General features: G+C 44.3%; 1 protein-coding gene across 2 annotated transcripts in view; it reads left to right on the top strand.

Moving 5' to 3' along the window:
* Nucleotides 1–5,631: 5,631 nt before the first annotated feature.
* The window catches only part of PBX3 (PBX homeobox 3), a 201,814-nt gene continuing 185,570 nt past the window's right edge, over nt 5,632–21,875 (top strand). Inside the window, exons 1-2 of one of the 2 annotated variants that reach the window (XM_040442678.1) lie at nt 5,632–7,245; nt 9,879–9,952. In XM_040442678.1, the coding sequence (XP_040298612.1) occupies nt 7,049–7,245; nt 9,879–9,952 (271 nt within the window). In that variant the 5' untranslated portion in view covers nt 5,632–7,048. The remainder of the gene's footprint in view (nt 7,246–9,878; nt 9,953–21,875) is intronic. The other variant, XM_040442679.1, reaches the window with a different exon arrangement.

Raw genomic sequence — 21,875 nt, 5'->3', positions numbered from 1 at the left:
TAATTCTGGGGGGCACTAATGGGAGTATTACAAATTTTGGGGGGCACTAATGGGGGCATTACTAATTTTGGGGGGCACTAATGGGGGTATTATTCATTCTGGGTGGGTGCTAATGGGAGCATTATTAATTCTGGGGGCACTAATGGAGGCATTATCAATTTTGGGGGGCACTAATGGAAGCATTAATATTACGGGGGGGGCACTAATGAGGGCACTATTAAAACTGGGACCCCCATTATGACATAGCGACTTAACACCCTGTGTTAAGCCACGCCCCCACAACCCCATTGGGGTGAGGCTTAACTTGGACGGTATTTTTTGTTGGGAGAGGTGGCAACCCTACACAGGCACGGCGGCCCTACGGTTGTGTGAATGGGGCACTCACACCTGCAGATTTTATTGCAGAAGATTCTGCTACTGAAAATCAGCTCCATTTATTTGAAGGGGGGGCAACAGGCGCAAGTATTTCTGCAAGCCCCAGTCAGGTGAATGGAACTGATTTTCTGACGCAGACATTTCTGCAACAAAATCTGCAGCGTGTGAAGGCGTTCCAAAAAAACTACTCCAGTAAGAGGTTGGAGTAGTTTTTACTCCAGGTGCATAGACTGCCGGAGATGTACCTCATTTATGATGAGGCGCACATTCAAGGGGAAAACAAATACCAGCGTGAATGATCCCCAGTGAGTAAGGCCTCATGCACACGACCGCATCTGTATTGCGGTCCGCAAAATACGGATAATGAGGCGAGGACATATTCTATAAATAGTGGAACAGAGATACGGATGCGGGCAGCACACAGATGACATCAGTGTGCTGTCCATTTTTTGCGGACCCATAGAAATCAATGGGTTTGAAGTGTTGTCTGCAAAAAATGTGGATCAGACACGGATGCAAAATACAGTCATGTGCATGAGGCCTTAAAGGGGTATTCCGGTTATGTAAAGTCATCCCCTATTCACAGGATAGGGGGTAACTATAAGATCGGTGAATGTCCTACTGCTGGGACTAGGTCTGCAGCTATCGATTATTTTTGTAATCAAGTATTCTACCGATGAATCCAACGATTAATCAAGTACTCTAATAAGAAAAAACTAATTAAAAGAACGTTTTCCTTTAGAAAAACTCCCCCCAATGCCATCAGCTCCCCCCTGTCCCATTAGCTCCCCCCTGTCCCATTAGCTCCCCCCAGTCTCATCAGGTTCCCCCCCAGTGCCATCAGCTCCCCCCCATTGCCATTTGCTCCCCTCAGTGCCATCAGGTTCCCCCCATGCCATCAGGCCCCCCCCCCCCAGTGCCATCAGGTTTCCCTGCAGTGCCATCAAGTCCCCCCCAGTGCCATAAGCTACCCCCCCACTGCCATTAGGTTCCCCCCATGCCATCAGGCCCCCCCCAGTGCCATCAGGTTTCCCTGCAGTGCCATCAAGTCCCCTCCCAGTGCCATTAGTTACCCCCTGCAGTGCCATCAGGTCCCCCCTTAGTGCCATCAGGCCCCCCCCCCCCCCCATGCAATCCACTATCCCCCAGTGCCATCATCTCTCCCTCCAGTGCCAGTGAAATAAAATACTTTCCTGTAAGGGCACTGCCGACACTCCGCAGTTCCATCCTCTTCTTCACGCGCTGCTCTGTCCTCCTGACGTCTCACACAGCGTCAAGTCATAGCGCGGTGCGGGAGACCGTTGAGCATGAGTAATAGCAAGCGCTTCACTCACGCTCCGTGGTCACGTGGCACAAACGAATCCTTGATGCAGAAAATTTGCATGGAGGATTTTTTTTTTGTGTCGAGTTACTCAATTTAATCGAGTAATCGTTTCAGCCCTAGCTGGGACCCCCACTAATCACAGGAACGTGGACTTCGCAACCCATGGAGCACCCCAAAAGGAACGAAGGCATGCACACCGTCACTCCATTCATTTCTATGGGAGTTCCGGAGATAGCTGAGAGATGGCAAAACACTTTTAGGCTACATTCACACGTCAGTATTTTTCTATATCCCGATTTTCGGTCCGTTTTTTGCGGATCCGTTGTTCCTGAAAATGTTTCCGTATGTCATCCGTTTTTTGCGGATCCGCAAAAAACAGAAACATGTATAAATTTCAATAAGCAAATAAAGTTGTTTGGATTTCTTTGAAAAAATTTTGAAAAAAAAAAAGTGAATAAAAGTTTTTAAAATAAAAATGTAATTTACAGGAACGGAATCTGCATAAAACGGATGACATACGTAATGACATACGAATGTCTTCCGTTTTTTGCGGATCCATTGACCAGGATCCGATTTTTGCGGAAAAGAATAGGACAAGTTTTATATTTTTTCGGACATGCGGAACGAAACAACGGAAACGGAAAGCACAGATTTTTGCCAGGACCCATTGAAAATGAATGGGTACAGAACTGGTCCAGATCTGTTCCGCATAAAACGGAACAGATCAGGAAAGAAAAAACGGACGTGTGAATGGACCCTTGATTGACTTTTTCAACGTGCTTTTGTGATGTGATATCCCACTTCTGCATCGCGCCGTCTGTATAGGTGCAGCATGGGAATTAGAGCTCATTTACGCGTGGATAGCGCGGCGCAAATACGAATGTGTAACCGCACCTTTAATACAAATATTACGTCCAGTGGAATAGAAAATTCCCCTTGATGTGTTATAGCTCTTATTATTGCTGCACTGCGGATCTATCGATTCATTGTTTATCTGTTGTTTATATTTGTTTGCAAATTTTCTATATATTTTTTGGCTTACAATCGTGTCTCCGAGTGTTTTTATGTGTGTGCACTAGATATTTCCCTGCAGTGGCTGCACGCGACGTGTACAGAGCCCAGGTAGTGCCAGCAGGGGGAGGTATAGAGGCTCGATCCCTCCGCCGGCTCTGCTGTGTCTGTGAGCACGGCTAATTAAACCTCAGGTATTCATCTGATTTCAAGCTGAAATCCATCTATTACACCGTCTAATAGTGCGCCGCGATATGATACAACGAGAGCGTCGACTGCGGTGTAAGATGAAATTCATTACTGCGAGTATTGTCAAATAAAACGGCGAACTTGTGATTGACATCTCTTCCCAGTGTGAACGGTGTGCAAGAAACTGAAATATTTGGGCATCCAAAATAAATAGAGATCGGGGGTCCTTACAAAGATTGGCTTTTTGCGTCGGTCTTGTTTACCACCTGAGCCGCCGGAGGATTCACCTAATGTATGACGAGGCGGGCGCCCCACAATAAATTAGGCGCACCTGCGTCAGCCCCTGACTGGAGTCCTTTTTACTCCTCTTGCCTATTTTCAGGAGTAAGAAATAGTGAATTTTCCGGAGCCAAAACTCCAGCATAAAAAAAAAAAATCTTATAGGGGTTCCGTCACCAGATTTAACCCTATTAAGCTAGCTGACATTGTCAGCTAAACCTAACTAGCCTATTCCTACTTTTATCTATCCCCCGTTATGCCAGAAATCTAACGTTTATAATACGATAAGTATCCTCTAGGAGCAGGGGGGGGGGGGGGGGGGGGCGTTGGTTCTGCTCCTAGAGGCTCCGTTCTCCCACCTTTGTCGTCTCCCTCCATGTCCTGTTTGACAGGGCATCTGTCTGCCAGCCATGTGCTCTAGTGAAATCTCGCACCGTTCAGCATTTGGCGCAGGCGCGGTGAGGAAGCTGGCAGCCTGCGAGCAACTTTCCCTCGCCGCGCCTGCGCCAAATGCTGAACGGTCCAAAAAGAGGTCTTGCAACATTTTTCTACCCCTAAAACTGGCAAAAGTGAATTTTTTAACATTTGATAAATCTCGGCTGCATTTCAGTAAATATTACATGCGGTACGCCAGTCGCTATCCTTGGTGTTACCGTGGAGGCTGCTTGTGCGGATGCTGTGCAGCCCTGGTTAAAGGGGCATTCCCAACTTAGATATTTCTAGGATATTCCATTAGTGTTTTATAGATTCAATCCCACCTCCGGGGCCGGGGCCGGGACCCCCCCCCCTATGAGGAGAGAACAGAAGTCTCTCCAGCTGGTGAATGAATGCAGCACTTGCACACCTATATAGCTGTTTCCGTAAATCCGAAATCCTGTTTCCGTTAATTCCCAACTTAGATATTTATAGGGCATTCCATTAGTGTCCGATCGATGCGATCCCACTTTGGGGGACCCACATCTATGAAGAGAACAGGGGTCCCCCACCTCCAGCTGGTGAATGAATGGAAATGGGGCTGCAGCACTCTCGGTTCACCTATACAGAAGTTGTGGACACAGCAGGCTCGGTGCATTCAGCTGTTTCCGTAAATCCTACAGTACTGGACGGAAAGAGATGTCCACATGCACAATCGCCCCTCCATTTAGGGTATTCAAGAGGGTTGGGGGACACTCGTTCTCCACACCGGTGGGACCTGCATCTGTCAGATATTTAAGGCATATCCTTCGGTACTACCCCAAAAAGCCCCCTTTGATCTTGGGAGGGGGGGGGGGTGAATACCTCTGCAGGAATTCCCTTTTCAGCATAAAGGGTGCTAACGCCGCTGCTGCAGCAGAGTAAGGGTAGAGGCTCGGCTTTGGAGCGCCGAAAATGTAGCGCCGCCGTCTGCACAGCTGCTGCTCTGAAGCCAACACAGAGTCTCTGCCTTTGCTTTGCGAATTGGAGCAGGGCAAAGGCAGGAGATTGTGAATGGGTCCTGAGCTGCAATACAGAGCACAGCCACTACACAATGTATGGCGCTGTGCTTGGTGTGTTGTGAGGGGACTGCATGGGTGACAGTGGGATCTGTGAAAGGAACAAATCCGAGGTTTGCGTCAGGAAATCCTTCCTACAGGAACCTCTGCAGAACATGGGGTGAAAGGAGCTTTAAATAACAAGAAGATGGGGACCTATAGAAGGGAATATGTCGGCAGGACCTGACTACATAGGTTTGCTAGTAGTCTGTTACCATGGAGACATAAATCTGCACCAAAGAAAACTACAGGAAAATGTTAATGATGACTATTTGCAAAGGTGCTTCATTTTAGACTGGGAATTGCTACTTCAGCAGCCGCCATAGCACTTGTGGGTTGCGCGTCCGCGCCCTTGAATCTTACATACAGCACCCTGGTGCCACTTTAACCTCTTAGTGACCAGGGCATTTTGACTAGGGACGTTTTTTTTAATGGAAAAATATAGCTTGGGACATTTTTTTGGGTTCATTGGTTAGCTTTTTATTACAGTGTAAACCGTCTTCCTCCTATTGTCTGCCCGCATTGCTCAGCTCTGGCTGCGTCTTGCTATGAAGCGAGCAGCTCTGCTCTGCTATGAGGAAGGGAGCTCACAGCATCCCTCATCCCTCTGCTCTCTTGCTGCCATGGCAATCCGACGAGGACCATCCAAGTCTCCGCCCCGCGCCGTGACGTAGCATTTCGAACCAGCCAATGGTAAGTAAAAGAGGCGGGCGGGAAAGGAAAAAAAAAAAAAAACACGTGCTCTCAACCAACCTTCTCCCCCCACCCCCTTTACACCGGGGCAACGTCAACCTTGACTGACGGAGCGGGGCCATTGATTGGTGGCGTGCCACATCTCCCTTAGCAACGGTGGCGCGACAACAACTCTCGTCCTAGCAACCGCCGGAGCGCGCCATTTCTCGGAGGTGGTGGTAGTAGTAAGGCGCTCTCGGTCTCCGCCTCCTTCGCTGGCGGGCGGGGACGGGAGAAGGGGGTTCTGAGGGAAGCTGCGCTCCCCCCCCTTCTCCTCCTCCTCCTCCTCCCGGGGCCGAAGACACGGGGAGGGAGGAGCCTGCCTCCATTATTTATATTTTGTCTCCCTTTTTATTTCCTCCCCTCCTTCAAAGTCTGACACGTCCGCAGTGAGTGAGTGGCGTTGGCAGCCTGTCAATCCGTCACCGGGGCCGGCAGCAGCAGCGTAAAGCGGGGCAAGCAGCCGGAGCCATAAATCCCGCCCGGGAGAGCCCCGACTACCGGCCCCCCATCCATCTCTCCCTCATCAGCCCCTCAGCCGCCGCCGAGGAGGAAAAAACTTTTTTGATTGCTGCTCTGAGGCATCATCATCATCACCGTCCCCATCTGACTGGGCACCTTAACCATTTCTATCACCTCTCCGGCTCCTGTCATCAATACTGGGCGCTGCTCCCCCACCCGCCCCCAACTTCTTCTTCTTCTTCCCTGAGACTTTCTTTTGATGCATCTTATTTCTTGTCTTTTTTTTTTTTTTCAATAATCCCTCATTTATTTTATTGGCGGTGATCAGCGAGGAGCTGCGGCGACTACTACTCCTCTAACTACTACTACTCCTCCATCATCGGGCACTGATTTATGTCCTGGACGCGGACAGATCGGGACTGAAAAGCAAGGACCGAGGCGATGTGAGGAGCCCCGACGCCTTCTTCTGACTCCGTGACATCGATCACCATCTGGGGGGAAATGAGCTGGGAATAATTGACTTTATTTATTTTTTTTTTTTGACATTTTTACAAAAAAAAAACATATATATATTTTTTTTAGGATTTCTTTCTTGGAATAAAGCTTTGAAAATCAAGGTGATTTCTTATGCAAGGACTGTCCTAGAAGAAAAAGTGCGTCTTCTCCTGCAGAGCATCCTTTCCTTCAAGATCTCGGAGTGGGTCTTGCATTGACAGAAGGGGGGGGGGAGGAAAAAAAAAAAAATTTTGCAAAAAAACTGATTTCCACTTGTGACTTGAATAGCTTTTGCTTACTCGTGTCCTGATGGGATGAATCGGAAGCGGCCTTGGCAAAGCTAAAGAAGCAGGGACCTTTGACCTTTCATGAGACCCCCAGAATTTTGTCGCATTTGCAGCGTGCGGTGGAATAAATTGGCACTGGAAATAGACCCCCAGAAGCAGAATTTTGTCTAGACGAGGCGTTACTTTCTATCAGTTTTTTTTTTTTCCGGATGGAGTGAAGAACTGTATTTAGACACCTTCTTTGCCAGTCAGTGCACGGGAATTTACTCTTCGTTGTCACTGTTGATGTGCGGGGCACTGACCCCCCAAGCGGTTGTGCCCCCGACTGTGAGGTCGTCTCCTCGCAGTCTAGATTTCCATTGATTTCGGCTGCGTAGAGGAGTATGGACGAGCAGACCAGGATGCTGCAGACTTTGGCCGGGGTGAACATGGCCGGTCACTCGGTACAGGGGGGGATGACTTTACCTCCTCCCCACGGACACGACGGGACCGATGGGGACGGCAGGAAGCAGGACATTGGCGACATCCTGCACCAGATCATGACCATCACTGATCAGAGCCTGGACGAGGCACAAGCAAAGTTGGTTTCCATTGCAATAAAAGAAAAAAAAAACGAAAAAAAAAAAAAAAAACCCTGCGCACACACATAGAGACACGCAGCATCACGCTTACCCTCCCCACACATGAGAGCAGCTCATCACTCCTGTACATCCTGGAGTGAGCAACTTCTCAACGCAGGCAGTTTGTCAAGTCGTCCGACACATGTTTGGGTCGCAACGACGAGCCCAGGAGGTTCCCCAGCGGGGGGACTGGGTGATGCCTTCACGGGCTTCGGGCGCAGCTGCTGCTGCTGCTGCGCTCTCGCTACGTCCTTAGGATCTGCGCCCTATATAGGGGGGAACTGATCGTTATGGATCCACTCGGCACGGTAGGGGCTACACGAGTCAATCTGCACTCGTTTATTAGCCCATATAAGTCCCCGGTTATCAGGAGGCCCCCGTATAGAGCATTATTTATAGGTCAGGCTTTCAGGACCACTCTGCTTCCTTCCAAGGAGCAATCCTCTGTCATGTAAGAACTTCTCCAGACCCAAGCATCTGCCGCGTCCTGATGGCACTGGGATGTGCTTCGCTCTGTGCCCATTTTATGCCCCATCCTATGGATTTTGCATGTTTCCTTGAGCATTAGCAGGAGACGCCGCCGCCGCAGACTAAATCCAAATCAATCTTAGGGAAATGTACTGCCGTGTAAAAAGTTGTCCCCTTTTAATAAATCAGTTTTGATATGGACTGAAGTCGTTTATTGCCGACAGGCGGTGATTTATATTCGCTATAATAGCCGGCTAATCTGACGTGTGAGCAAACATTACACGTTGTGAAGCTCTACTTTTACACTTACCACTAGTCCTGGTCCTCGGCGTTTACTGCAAAGTTAGGGCCAACTTCTCCAAGTCCCCCTGACCCTGCCGTGGGGGTTGGTGGCCGCAAGGAGGGAGTCCGCTCTCTTTGTTCTAGTTTGCTATTAGAAGGGTGAAGTGTATAAATATTTATATTATATCGATACATTAGATTCCGTCTAAATAATGTGCAGAATGTTACCTGTGTGAACACATAAATCTATACATACATGATGTGTGCGGGGTATACATATACATACATGATGTGTGCGGGGTATACATATACATACATGATGTGTGCGGGGTATAAATATACATGATGTGTGCAGGATAGAAATATACATACATGATGTGTGCAGGATAGAAATATACATACATGATGTGTGCAGGATGTACATATACATGATGTGTGCAGGGTATACATATACATGATGTGTGCGGGGTATACATATACATGATGTGTGCGGGGTATACATATACATGATGTGTGCGTGGTATAAATATACATGATGTGTGCGGGGTATACATATACATGATGTGTGCGGGGTATACATATACATGATGTGTGCGTGGTATAAATATACATGATGTGTGCAGGATAGAAATATACATGATGTGTGCAGGGTATACATATACATACATGATGTGTGCGGGGTATAAATATACATACATGATGTGTGCGGGGTATACATATACATACATGATGTGTGCAGGGTATAAATATACATACATGATGTGTGCAGGATAGAAATGTACATACATGATGTGTGCGGGGTATACATATACATACATGATGTGTGCGGGGTATAAATATACTTGATGTGTGCGGGGTGCACATATACATACATTATGTGTGCAGGATATAAATATACTTGATGTGTGCAGGGTATACATATACATACATGATGTGTGCGGGGTATACATATACATACATGATGTGTGCAGGATATACATATACATGATGTGTGCAGGGTATACATATACATGATGTGTGTGGGGTATACATATACATACATGATGTGTGCGGGGTATACATATACATACATGATGTGTGCGGGGTATACATATATATGATGTCTGCAGGATATACATGATGTGTGCAGGGTATACATATACATACATGATGTGTGCAGGGTATAAATATACTTGATGTGTGCGGGGTGCACATATACATACATGATGTGTGCGGGGTATACATATATATGATGTCTGCAGGATATACATGATGTGTGCGGGGTATACATATACATACATGATGTGTGCAGGGTATAAATATACATGATGTGTGCGGGGTATAAATATACATACATGATGTGTGCGGGGTATACATATACATACATGATGTGTGCAGGGTATACATGATGTGTGCAGGGTATACATATACATACATGATGTGTGCGGGGTATACATATACATGAAACGCATACTGTTCATGCATTATTTATCTTGTTTCTATTTTTGTGTATCTATCCATACATGAATAATCTATGTATCCGTGCATTTTTACATTAAATTATCTATCTGTCCATTTATACATCATCTATCTTCACATTCTGTATCTATCCATACTCCTAAGAATTATCTATGAATTGTCCATCTTGTGTATCTATCCTTACATCTATACGTTATCTATCCTTCTATCTATCTATCTATCTATCTATCTATCTATGAACTGATTGAATTATCTATCTATCTATCTATCTATCTATTATCTATCTATCTATCTATCTATCTATCTATCTATCTATCTATCTATCTATCTATCATTCCTTCTATTCCCCGGTGTTAATCTCTTGTTCTGCCTCTGTTCCTTGCAGGAAGCATGCACTGAACTGCCATAGGATGAAGCCGGCCCTCTTCAGTGTTCTGTGTGAAATCAAAGAGAAAACAGGTAAGAGTTGGCGCCTTTCAGTCTTTTATGAACGCTGGTTGCGCTCAGTTTTACGCCGCTGCATCTAAGCTGCACGCCGCCATCTTTGTTTCCAGTAACGTCTTGCGGTCAAAAACCGGTAGAAAAAAGAGAGATATTATTGATCATTTGTGTACAGACCGCTGTGTATGTCGGGTGGGAACAGATCACCTGCCACAGGCAACACTTTTCTTCTGTCAGGCCGTGGCCCAAGTGACAACGAAAGGTTAACACTTTCTACGCTGGAGGGGAGGCAAATAGGCCAACAACAAAAAAGTTGTCCCCGTGTCTTATACCAATAACAAATTGCCCCAGAGACCTGTGTCTGTAGGGCCCGGGGGGGTGAAACAGGGTTATGTCCGTGGATCAGATGATCAATATGGAATCTGTGCGGCCGACACCAGATCACCTCAGAGATGTTGCCAGTGGTTCTGGCAGTAAAGCAATCCGTTTTTGGACAGAGGAGAAATGAAATCACAATTCAATCAATTTAAAGGGAAGGGACTTCTAGACAGGATTTCCACAGCGTAGTGATGGGTGCGCCACTGCTACTGTCATATTGAATATTTCATATACATAATGCGTATACATTATGCCCAAAATGAGGTCACTGTGTGTTTACCTAGTTGCACGTTCTTAATACATGGCTGCCATTTCAAATGGGGGGGAAAAAGAAAAAAATATATATTTACATTTTTATTTTTGTGGAACGTTCTTGTATATTTCCTTTAAAAAAGTGATCGTTAAATAATCCGGGGATTTCAAGGGTGTCAGATCACCAGAACCTATTAAAGGTGTCAGTTTCAGTGTTGCGCTTGTCATTGATACATTGTAGCAAATCAAATGACTACAATATATATATTAATTGCTGGCACACCTAATCAATCACCGTCAATTTCTGTGTGCGGAGAGGGTTTTCTCCTTTTTTTTTTTTTTTTTTTTTTACCCCCCCCCCCCCCCCTCCCAAAATCTATCTGTGTAATTGCTGCTTTCTGCTGGAATAATACACAATGACCTGATCTTATGAGCACTTCCAGCGCTTATTAGACAGTGCTCAGTCCTAGAGCAATTCAGAGGTTAATTTTATTTATAATATATATATATATCAGTATAACATGACACTTGCATTGTATTTAGCTTTTAATTGTACGACTGTCATTATTTTTCTCGGGCTTCACGGCGTATGTTCCCACTTAACATTCGAAAATTTTAATAATTGAAATAATTGTAGACTTTATTCAGTCCGCAAAGCGACCCTAATCAGACTGACTAGCGCTGCAAGCAAGGTGTCAAACCTCAGCTCTTCATGGATTAGATAGGGGGGCGAAACCGCCCGAGAGGGCTGATCGGTACAAATGTCCACCGGCACCCCCGGCATCTAAAAGTGACAGTAAAAATTGACAAAAGGAAAAATGGAAATTGGAAAAGACGTGCCTATTACATTATGAATGAGCCCAAGACCTCTTTAGTCGTCTTAGGCAGACAAAGAACGCGGAGCATTGGCCGCGACATCAATAAGGAGCGGAATTGTTTTAAACGGGAAGATTCGTTTTTACATCGCCCTCTTTTTTTTTTTACATTTTTTTTATTAGTACGACGTAAAACTGTAGGTATGGATTTCACACATCGCTATGCCGCCGTCTGGAGCAGCGGCAGCAGCTGGAGTCGGGAACAATGCTGAATTTCAAGTGTTTGTTTCTGTCCTCGGTGGCGGCAATCTGCTTAATGTCACGGAGGGAGGGCGGCTGGTGTGTGTGTGCGTGTGCGAACACCAGCCCGGCAACTTTACCTTATTAACCGGCCAAAATGAAAAGGGTCAAGAAGCGTCTTTTGTTTTCTGACCGCTTCATTGTTTCAAAGCTTCTCCCTTCTTACAGGGAATCTATCAAAATATCGCAGGAGGGGAGACGCTTCGCTCTATCCCCACCTACACTTCAGGACTGTTTTATTATGTTTGTTCATTTTAATTATCACATCAGCCGGCAGGTTTTTATTGAATAAAAAGCCAGATAACAAGCAGGTTCCAGCCCGGCCGGCGCATTTATCTTCTTCCCTTTTTTTTTTGCATGCTTGTGCGTGGAAGTCTTGTTATTTATTTTTTTTTTTTTCCTTCCCATTGGTGTTAAAATTACAGACTAGTTGCCAGGTTTTTATTAATGTTTGCGCTCCACAAAGAAGCGGCTTTTGCATTTATTTTTTATTTATTTTTTTTACACTGTAATTATTGCTTTTTTTAAATTTTTCTAAAATATTGGGTTTGGGGAGAATAACAGTGTTTTCGGAATCCAATTTTGCATTGGAGATGTTAAACTGCGGCGAATCACTTTTTTTTCTGTTTTTCCTGCATTGATAAAAATTTTAAAAAAATAAAAAAAAAAGGCGAGAGGGATTAAGGCTCCTTGAGCTGTGTTGGTCGCATGTAGATGAGAAATGACCTTTTTTTGGAATGAAATAAACAGGCTCTGGATTTTTCAGCTAGCCACGGGCATAAAAATCAATACACGTGAACATATGATTGCGTATGGATGTTTTTTTTTTCTTCTCCTTTTGTCAAGGAGCCCGAGCCTAAATGTAAGTTTTTATCCCCAAGTGGGTACACGCTGGCAAAACGTGAGATTGCTTCATTAGTATTTTTGAACCGAGAAAATTAGAAATATTTGTTAGTTTGTCATCCAGGCAGGAACGGCGCCATAGATCTTGGAGCACAAAACCGCACAAATACGCTATATATATATATATATATATACACATTTGTGGCTGAGCCCATCTGCCCTGTCACTTCGGACTTTAGAGGATAGACGTACAGTAGGAAGGCGCGTTGACAGCTGCCAGCCCCCCGTAATCTAGGAAGCGTGGAGCCATTCATTTAGTAGTAATGTCTAATGCCATACACCACGGTTTGCCAGATTTGTGGCCTTTTGCGAGTCTTCTAAGCAGGACAGACTTGGGAAGATCATAAAACGTAATGAACTTCTCCACCGAGCAAGGTGTCCGCAGGGGGAAGCTCGAAGGACCGTCTCGGGCTACTTGAAGGATTTTTATATGCCTAAAGAGAGTCGGTAGAAACGCTCACTGAACATTTTTGACCCAGAAAACAAGATGTGAGTAGCCAGTCGGGGGGATTGTTAACCTGTTTGTTGCCAAGGCGGTGGCTTTCAAAGTCTGCATGGCAACAAGCCGTATAGAAATAGCGTCAAAGTAAATACGGTATAATACCAATCGATGTTCTGCCTTGATATAAAGTGATGCAGCGGCGGGAACCCCTTAAAAGAAGGGTCTAATAGACTGTGCAAGTGTTAATACCTATAAATACATACATACATATATATCACGTATTAACGCGTGTAACTAGTGAACAAAGCACAATGCCTATTCAGGGAGACCGCTCTTTACCCATCGGGGGGAGAGTAAAATTATCTGTAGTTAAAGCGTAGGAATGTATCTGAGAACACGCTCCCAAAGAGGGGGGGGCGGGGGGATCTACAATATTAATTTCTCAGCTTGACATAACCTTTAGAAAGTGCTGATTCAAAGTGATCAGACCTACCTTTTGTCCCTATGTCACTTTTGGAGTTGTGATTAACCACCTCACTCCGATCTCTTCCCCTCCCCCCCCTACCTGTGAGCACCGCCGCTCCGAGTCCTTGTAGAGCCTCACAAATTATAGCCGCCCCGAGAAGATGGTGGAAAACATGAATTATCACGGATATGAAATGTTCTGTCTATCTATACATCTATGAATCAATGATCAATCTATTCATCCTTCCATGAATTATAATCTATCCATCCATACACCTACAAAATACCTACCTGTCTATGAATTATCTATGTATGCGCCACATAGCATGGCACCAATCTATCTATATGTCTGTTTATCTTTTATCTAATTCATAGTTCATCTATCTATCCTTCTATCTATTATCTATCTATCTATCTATCTATCTATCTATCTATCTATCTATCTATCCTTCTATCTATCTATCTATCTATCTATCTATTATCTATCTATCTATCTATCTATCTATCTATCTATCTATCTATCTATCTATCTACCTACCTATCTATCTATCTATCTATCTATCTATCTATCTATCTATCTATCTATTATCTATCTATCTATCTATCTATCTATCTATCCTTCTATCTATCTATCTATCTATCTATTATCTATCTATCTACCTATCTATCTATCTATCTATCTATCTATCTATTATCTATCTATTATCTATCTCATATCTATCTATTATCTATCTATTATCTATCTATTATCTATCTATCTATCCATCTCTCTATCTATTATCTATCTATCTATCTATCTATCTATCTATTATCTATCTATTATCTATCTATCTATTATCTATCTATCTATCTATCTATCTATCTATTAGTATCTATCTATCTATCTATCTATCTATCTATCTCTGTATCTATCTATCTAAAAATAAGCAAACTCTGCGGCACTTCCGTGAATGTGCGTTTATTTACCCGATATGATGCATGTATGTTGCATCACACCAGGTAAATAAACGCACATTCACGGAAGTGCCGCAGAGTTTGCTTATTTTTGTATTTTTTGGGGTTGAGAGATCGCCTTTCAGCCTCTGGCACTCCACTTATTTCTTTTCCATAGCTGTGCTTCCTTATTAATCTACTATCTATCTATCTATCTATCTGTCTGTCCATCTATCTATCTATCTATCTATCTATCTATCTATCTATCTATCTATCTATCTATCTATCTATCTCATATCTGTCTAATATCTATCTATTATCTACCTATCTATCTTCTCTCTATATCTATCTATCTATTATCTATCTCATATCTATTTATCTATCTATCTCCATTTTGTCCTTCTTTTGTAACGTATAATTGGTATTTACCATGTACGGCTAATCTGTAAATTAGATATAGTAGATATATCCGTTGGTCTTTTTTAGCCCCCCTCGAGCTGCGCTATTTGCTATATAGTAGTATAACCTGCAGCATTAATGTACTCATGTACACATTCAACACCTAGAAATTCAGCTCTGCTACATCTAGGCCCACTAGGCGTCCCGGACCCCTTGTTGTCGCTCTCCTCGATCGTGTAGCCCCCTGGGTCACGTACGGTATGGTAACGTACCCCGGGGCGCTCACTGCTGCTAGAAAACTCTCCTCTGCGATGGATAGGGGGGTCCATTTGGCTCCCTAATTTCTACCTCGTCATTGCTGAGTCTTTGATAGAGCAGTAGTGCAGACTCTCCAGCAACGTATGGGTTAAAGAGCCAACAAACTTCAACTCAATTAGCGAGCTCTGTTTCCAGCGTACGTCTCGGCTTCCTCTTGTAAGGTTAAGCGGCAGCCAGTTATCAATGCAAATTTAATAAATGAAGATAATGAGGGGCGGCTTCAGAGAGTAGGAAGCAAACACGTATGTTGCATGCAGCAGTGATAGCAGACGGGGGTTACATGGGGCTGCAGCCGCCCCCCCCTTTATGTCTGTTGCACTGCGCCGTGGATATATTCTCTGGTCTCTGTTCTCCTGGAAGTGATGCATATGTCGGTGATATATAAAACGTGCAATTATTACGATGTTGGGACAGGAGAATATTCCACATTTATTTCTCTTCTGCACATGGAGAACCGTTTTATGAGGACGGTATGAAATGTCGTATATTTTCTGATCGCCCAATAAAAGTTATCACATTCCGAATGAGAAGCCTGGAATGGAGCTTTTGCATAGCGGACTTTTTACCCGTAAAGCAGGACGGTCCGAGAGGATTGTCTGTGTCAAGGCTACGGCCAGCGCCGAATTCTGATTGAATGGCGCTGTCCGTTATGTATGCATACTGTCCTGTGTACATATCCCACTCCTCTCATCCTGATATAAATGTTAGGTACCGCGGGTCAGTGCAGATGGGGATTGTGGGAAGGCCGTCCGGCTTCTATAGATAGGATCCATCCCTTATACTGATATTATTTGGAGTCCCCTCAATATCTTTGACAGTTGATTTGTGATGTTTCCCGTATAGCCGGACTGACATTTCTGTATCAAGTCCCATTTTGCAGCGTAATTTGTGACTTTTTACCCTATTTTTACATCTGGGACACTTTTACAAAAAGTTGGTGGGGAATGGGCAGGCCACGGGCCCGACACTATTAACCATATCTGTGCCAGAAAATTGGCTCGTGCTGCGCCTGAAATCGTAGCCAGCTCTTTGCCGGTTTAGATGGCACTTTTCGGGTGCACGACCCTGCTGAAGATAGGCCGCCATTATTAACAGGCTGATTGGCGCAACGCACATTGGCGGGTTTTCTTATTAGGACTGGTGACAGAATCGCCATTCTTAATAAATTCCCCCCCCCCAAAAGTGTAAGTTCATAGATGGATGGAGAGAATGTTAAATGATAGGAAGGTAGATAGATATTCAAGATGGGGAAGATATTAGCAGCACTGTGTTATCAGAGGGGTCCGCGATGAAATCAGGAAATAAAAAGTCCAAAAACGGTGGGATTTGCTTACTTTCTTCCTGGCCTAGAACTGAAATGAACACGAGGGAGTGGATTCCACTGTTGGCTTCTTGTAGGGACACGTCTTTTCAATAGATTGTATTAGACATCGGGTGCAGTCTATGGATTGTATGGTAGGTAAGTAGTCAGATAGGCAAGAGAGGAGGTGGATAGATATAGTGATACCTCGTTATGGTGGTAGATATAGAGATGGATAGGAATGGATAGGAATGGATATAGCCGCACACACAAGCTCATGCAGAAAAAGTGCTCTGATGGGAAATGTCATAATCAGATCTTTAGAAATGAAGCAGAAAATCAATCAGTTTGCGACATGTTTTATTCTCTTCTGACACTTCTGTCGGTCATTGTGTTACTTATCTGTAAACCTGTTGTACACAGAGTGGTAGGTACCCCCCGTACCGTGCATACATTGTGAGACGGGGGGCACAGTGGAGTATCTATCTGTCTGTCTCTATCTATCTATCTGTTCGTCTATCTATCTATCTATCTATCTATCTATCTATCTATCTATCTATCTGTCTGTCTGTCTGTCCGTCTATCTATCTGTCCGTCTATCTGTCCATCTATCTATCTATCTATCTATCTATCTATCTATCTATCTATCTATCTATCTATATATATATATATCCGTCTATCTGTCCGTCTATCTGTCTGTCCATCTATCTATCTATCTATCTATCTATCTATCTATCTATCTATCTATATATATATATATCCGTCTATCTGTCCGTCTATCTGTCTGTCCGTCTGTCTGTCCATCTATCTATCTATCTATCTATCTATCTATCTATCTATCTATCTATCTATCTATCCGTCTATCTGTCTGTCCATCTATCTATCTATCTATCTATCTATTATCTATCTATCTGTCCGTCTATCTGTCAGTCTATCTATTCGTCTATCTATCTGTCTATCTGTCTGTCTATCTATCTATATATATATATATCAGTCTATCTATCAGTCTATCTATATCCGTCTGTCTATCCGTCTGTCTATCCGTCTGTCTATCCGTCTGTCTATCCGTCTGTCTATCCGTCTGTCTATCCGTCTGTCTGTCCATCTATCTATCTCACTCGCTCACTGTTGCTATTGCTGTGTTATATATATATTATTCCCCATGTGCGTTCACATTGTGACCAGGCCGTCCTTCTGTCTGACATGTCTAATTGCAGGACAGAGAAGTAGATGTTTGCTTTTCCCTCCCATAATCTCTACTTCCCACCAGGAGGAGAATTCAGTGTTTGCCTTTTCCACAGAAGGTGAGCGGCACAAAGCTGCCCCCCCCCCCCCCCCCGATAACCTCCCATCAGTCCCGCTCTTTAGACGGCCCAGGTTTTGAATTATGAAGGCTGTAAATAATTCACATCAATATTTAATATAAATTATTAAAGTTTCTGCCAGGCCTTACATTCACCTTCTTTCTAGTTGTGATGAACGCCAGTCTGCAGAAACATGCAAGTTCTGGCCAGAAGCGCCATGTTTCCAGCTCGGCCCTCTTCCCGGGCGTCCCGTCACGCTGCAGGTTTCACTTTTTTTGGACATGGTATGAAATGTAAGGAGAGAAGGATTAGGATGCGGATGTGCCTGCTGAGGGTGCGGAAGATGCAGTTAGAGCGGTAGAATGAGATAATCCAGCGAGGAAAGATTTATCTAGAACAACAATGTTTTTTATATTGATATTTATTATAACATTTATATTACTGTTACTCTGTTTTTAGTCACTTACTATAGAACATAGGCCATAACAGTTAATTTTTTTAAAAAATTTCTAAAGAGGGGCATCCTATGTCCCCTCCATAGTCCTTCTCTTATTACCTGTGTCAGTACTGTGTCCCCTCCATAGTCCTTCTCTTACCTCCTGTGTCAGTACTGTGTCCCCTCCATAGTCCTTCTCTTACCTCCTGTATCAGTACTGTGTCCCCTCCATAGTCCTTCTCTTATTACCTGTGTCAGTACTGTGTCCCCTCCATAGTCCTTCTCTTATTACCTGTGTCAGTACTATGTCCCCTCCATAGTCCTTCTCTTACCTCCTGTGTCAGTACTGTGTCCCCTCCATAGTCCTTCTCTTACCTCCTGTATCAGTACTGTGTCCCCTCCATAGTCCTTCTCTTACCTCCTGTATCAGTACTGTGTCCCCTCCATAGTCCTTCTCTTATTACCTGTGTCAGTACTGTGTCCCCTCCATAGTCCTTCTCTTACCTCCTGTGTCAGTACTGTGTCCCCTCCATAGTCCTTCTCTTACCTCCTGTGTCAGTACTGTGTCCCCTCCATAGTCCTTCTCTTACCTCCTGTGTCAGTACTGTGTCCCCTCCATAGTCCTTCTCTTATTACCTGTGTCAGTACTGTGTCCCCTCCATAGTCCTTCTCTTATTACCTGTGTCAGTACTGTGTCCCCTCCATAGTCCTTCTCTTATTACCTGTGTCAGTACTGTGTCCCCTCCATAGTCCTTCTCTTATTACTTGTGTCAGTACTGTGTCCCCTCCATAGTCCTTCTCTTACCTCCTGTGTCAGTACTGTGTCCCCTCCATAGTCCTTCTCTTACCTCCTGTGTCAGTACTGTGTCCCCTCCATAGTCCTTCTCTTACCTCCTGTGTCAGTACTGTGTCCCCTCCATAGTCCTTCTCTTATTACCTGTGTCAGTACTGTGTCCCCTCCATAGTCCTTCTCTTACCTCCTGTGTCAGTACTGTGTCCCCTCCATAGTCCTTCTCTTATTACCTGTGTCAGTACTGTGTCCCCTCCATAGTCCTTCTCTTACCTCCTGTATCAGTACTGTGTCCCCTCCATAGTCCTTCTCTTACCTCCTGTGTCAGTACTGTGTCCCCTCCATAGTCCTTCTCTTATTACCTGTGTCAGTACTGTGTCCCCTCCATAGTCCTTCTCTTATTACCTGTGTCAGTACTGTGTCCCCTCCATAGTCCTTCTCTTATTACCTGTGTCAGTACTGTGTCCCCTCCATAGTCCTTCTCTTATTACTTGTGTCAGTACTGTGTCCCCTCCATAGTCCTTCTCTTACCTCCTGTGTCAGTACTGTGTCCCCTCCATAGTCCTTCTCTTACCTCCTGTGTCAGTACTGTGTCCCCTCCATAGTCCTTCTCTTATTACCTGTGTCAGTACTGTGTCCCCTCCATAGTCCTTCTCTTACCTCCTGTGTCAGTACTGTGTCCCCTCCATAGTCCTTCTCTTATTACCTGTGTCAGTACTGTGTCCCCTCCATAGTCCTTCTCTTACCTCCTGTGTCAGTACTGTGTCCCCTCCATAGTCCTTCTCTTACCTCCTGTATCAGTACTGTGTCCCCTCCATAGTCCTTCTCTTATTACTTGTGTCAGTACTGTGTCCCCTCCATAGTCCTTCTCTTATTACCTGTGTCAGTACTGTGTCCCCTCCATAGTCCTTCTCTTACCTCCTGTGTCAGTACTGTGTCCCCTCCATAGTCCTTCTCTTACCTCCTGTATCTGTACTGTGTCCCCTCCATAGTCCTTCTCTTATTACTTGTGTCAGTAATGTGTCCCCTCCATAGTCCTTCTCTTACCTCCTGTGTCAGTACTGTGTCCCCTCCATAGTCATTCTCTTACCTCCTGTGTCAGTACTGTGTCCCCTCCTTAGTCCTTCTCTTATTACCTGTGTCAGTACTGTGTCCCCTCCATAGTCCTTCTCTTACCTCCTGTGTCAGTACTGTGTCCCCTCCATAGTCCTTCTCTTATTACCTGTGTCAGTACTGTGTCCCCTCCATAGTCCTTCTCTTACCTCCTGTGTCAGTACTGTGTCCCCTCCATAGTCCTTCTCTTACCTCCTGTGTCAGTACTGTGTCCCCTCCATAGTCCTTCTCTTATTACCTGTGTCAGTACTGTGTCCCCTCCATAGTCCTTCTCTTATTACCTGTATCAGTACTGTGTCCCCTCCATAGTCCTTCTCTTATTACCTGTATCAGTACTGTGTCCCCTCCATAGTCCTTCTCTTATTACCTGTATCAGTACTGTGTCCCCTCCATAGTCCTTCTCTTATTACCTGTATCAGTACTGTGTCCCCTCCATAGTCCTTCTCTTACCTCCTGTGTCAGTACTGTGTCCCCTCCATAGTCCTTCTCTTATTACCTGTGTCAGTACTGTGTCCCCTCCATAGTCCTTCTCTTACCTCCTGTGTCAGTACTGTGTCCCCTCCATAGTCCTTCTCTTACCTCCTGTGTCAGTACTGTGTCCCCTCCATAGTCCTTCTCTTATTACCTGTGTCAGTACTGTGTCCCCTCCATAGTCCTTCTCTTATTACCTGTATCAGTACTGTGTCCCCTCCATAGTCCTTCTCTTATTACCTGTATCAGTACTGTGTCCCCTCCATAGTCCTTCTCTTATTACCTGTGTCAGTACTGTGTCCCCTCCATAGTCCTTCTCTTATTACCTGTGTCAGTACTGTGTCCCCTCCATAGTCCTATTTATTGCATTGATTCGTTAAGGGTTCATGCACACAAACGTATTTTCTTTCTGTGTCTGTTTATTATTTATTTTTTCGGACTGTATGTGGAACCATTCATTTCAATGGGTCCGCAAATTTTTTTTTGAAGTTTTGTGTGCATTCCATTTCCTAATGTCCGTTGCGCAAAAAAATAGAACATGTCCTATTATTGTCCGCATTACAGACAAGGATAGTACTTTTCTATTAGGGGCCGGCTGTTCTGTTCTGCAAATCGCAAACAGACATCATCCTTATTTATGGCGGATCCGTGTTTTGCGGACCACAAAATACTTAGTCATGTGCACGAGCCCTTCCTCTCATCATGCCTAGATTTGCTTGTTAAGAATGTCCTCTGCCGCTGCTTCCCTTTGTGCCCACCTACCGCACTCTGCACGATTTTTAAGATCATGAAATTGGGACGGGTGAAATGAAATTCTTACTCCTGTCTTTTTTTTAAATTTTTTTATCCTACTTTTGTAAAATAAAAATTCAAAAAAACACTTACAGACCCAATTTATTTCAGTGGTCTGCGTCCAGTTCTATCAGAATATATATTTTTTTTAACAGGACTCCAAACATCACACTTTCATGTAAAAAAAAAAAAAAAAAAGCTTCAAAAACTTTTTTTTAACATTATGATGGATGGGAAATGGATCGGACAACTTAGGCACCAAACAATTTCAACTGTTAACTTTGCGACAAATCACAGAGCATCTGTTTTCACCTCCAGTTGACTTTAATGGGATTTAAAAAATTTTTTTTTTTAAATATTGAAAAAACGGATCTCCTTGTCTTATCGGCTGTCGTTTAGATCAAGTTGTAAAGGAAAAGAAAAAAAAACAGGCAAACCCCCGTAGCCTGACATAAACTTTGGAGTAATTGTGTGATTTTACTGACTGTAGCAGGCAGACAGACCCGTCCTTACATCAGCGAGCGCGCATA

The sequence above is a fragment of the Bufo bufo genome, chromosome 8, assembly GCF_905171765.1.
Source record: "Bufo bufo chromosome 8, aBufBuf1.1, whole genome shotgun sequence".
Lineage (NCBI taxonomy): Eukaryota > Metazoa > Chordata > Amphibia > Anura > Bufonidae > Bufo > Bufo bufo.
This window is presented reverse-complemented; position numbering and strand designations above follow the sequence as displayed.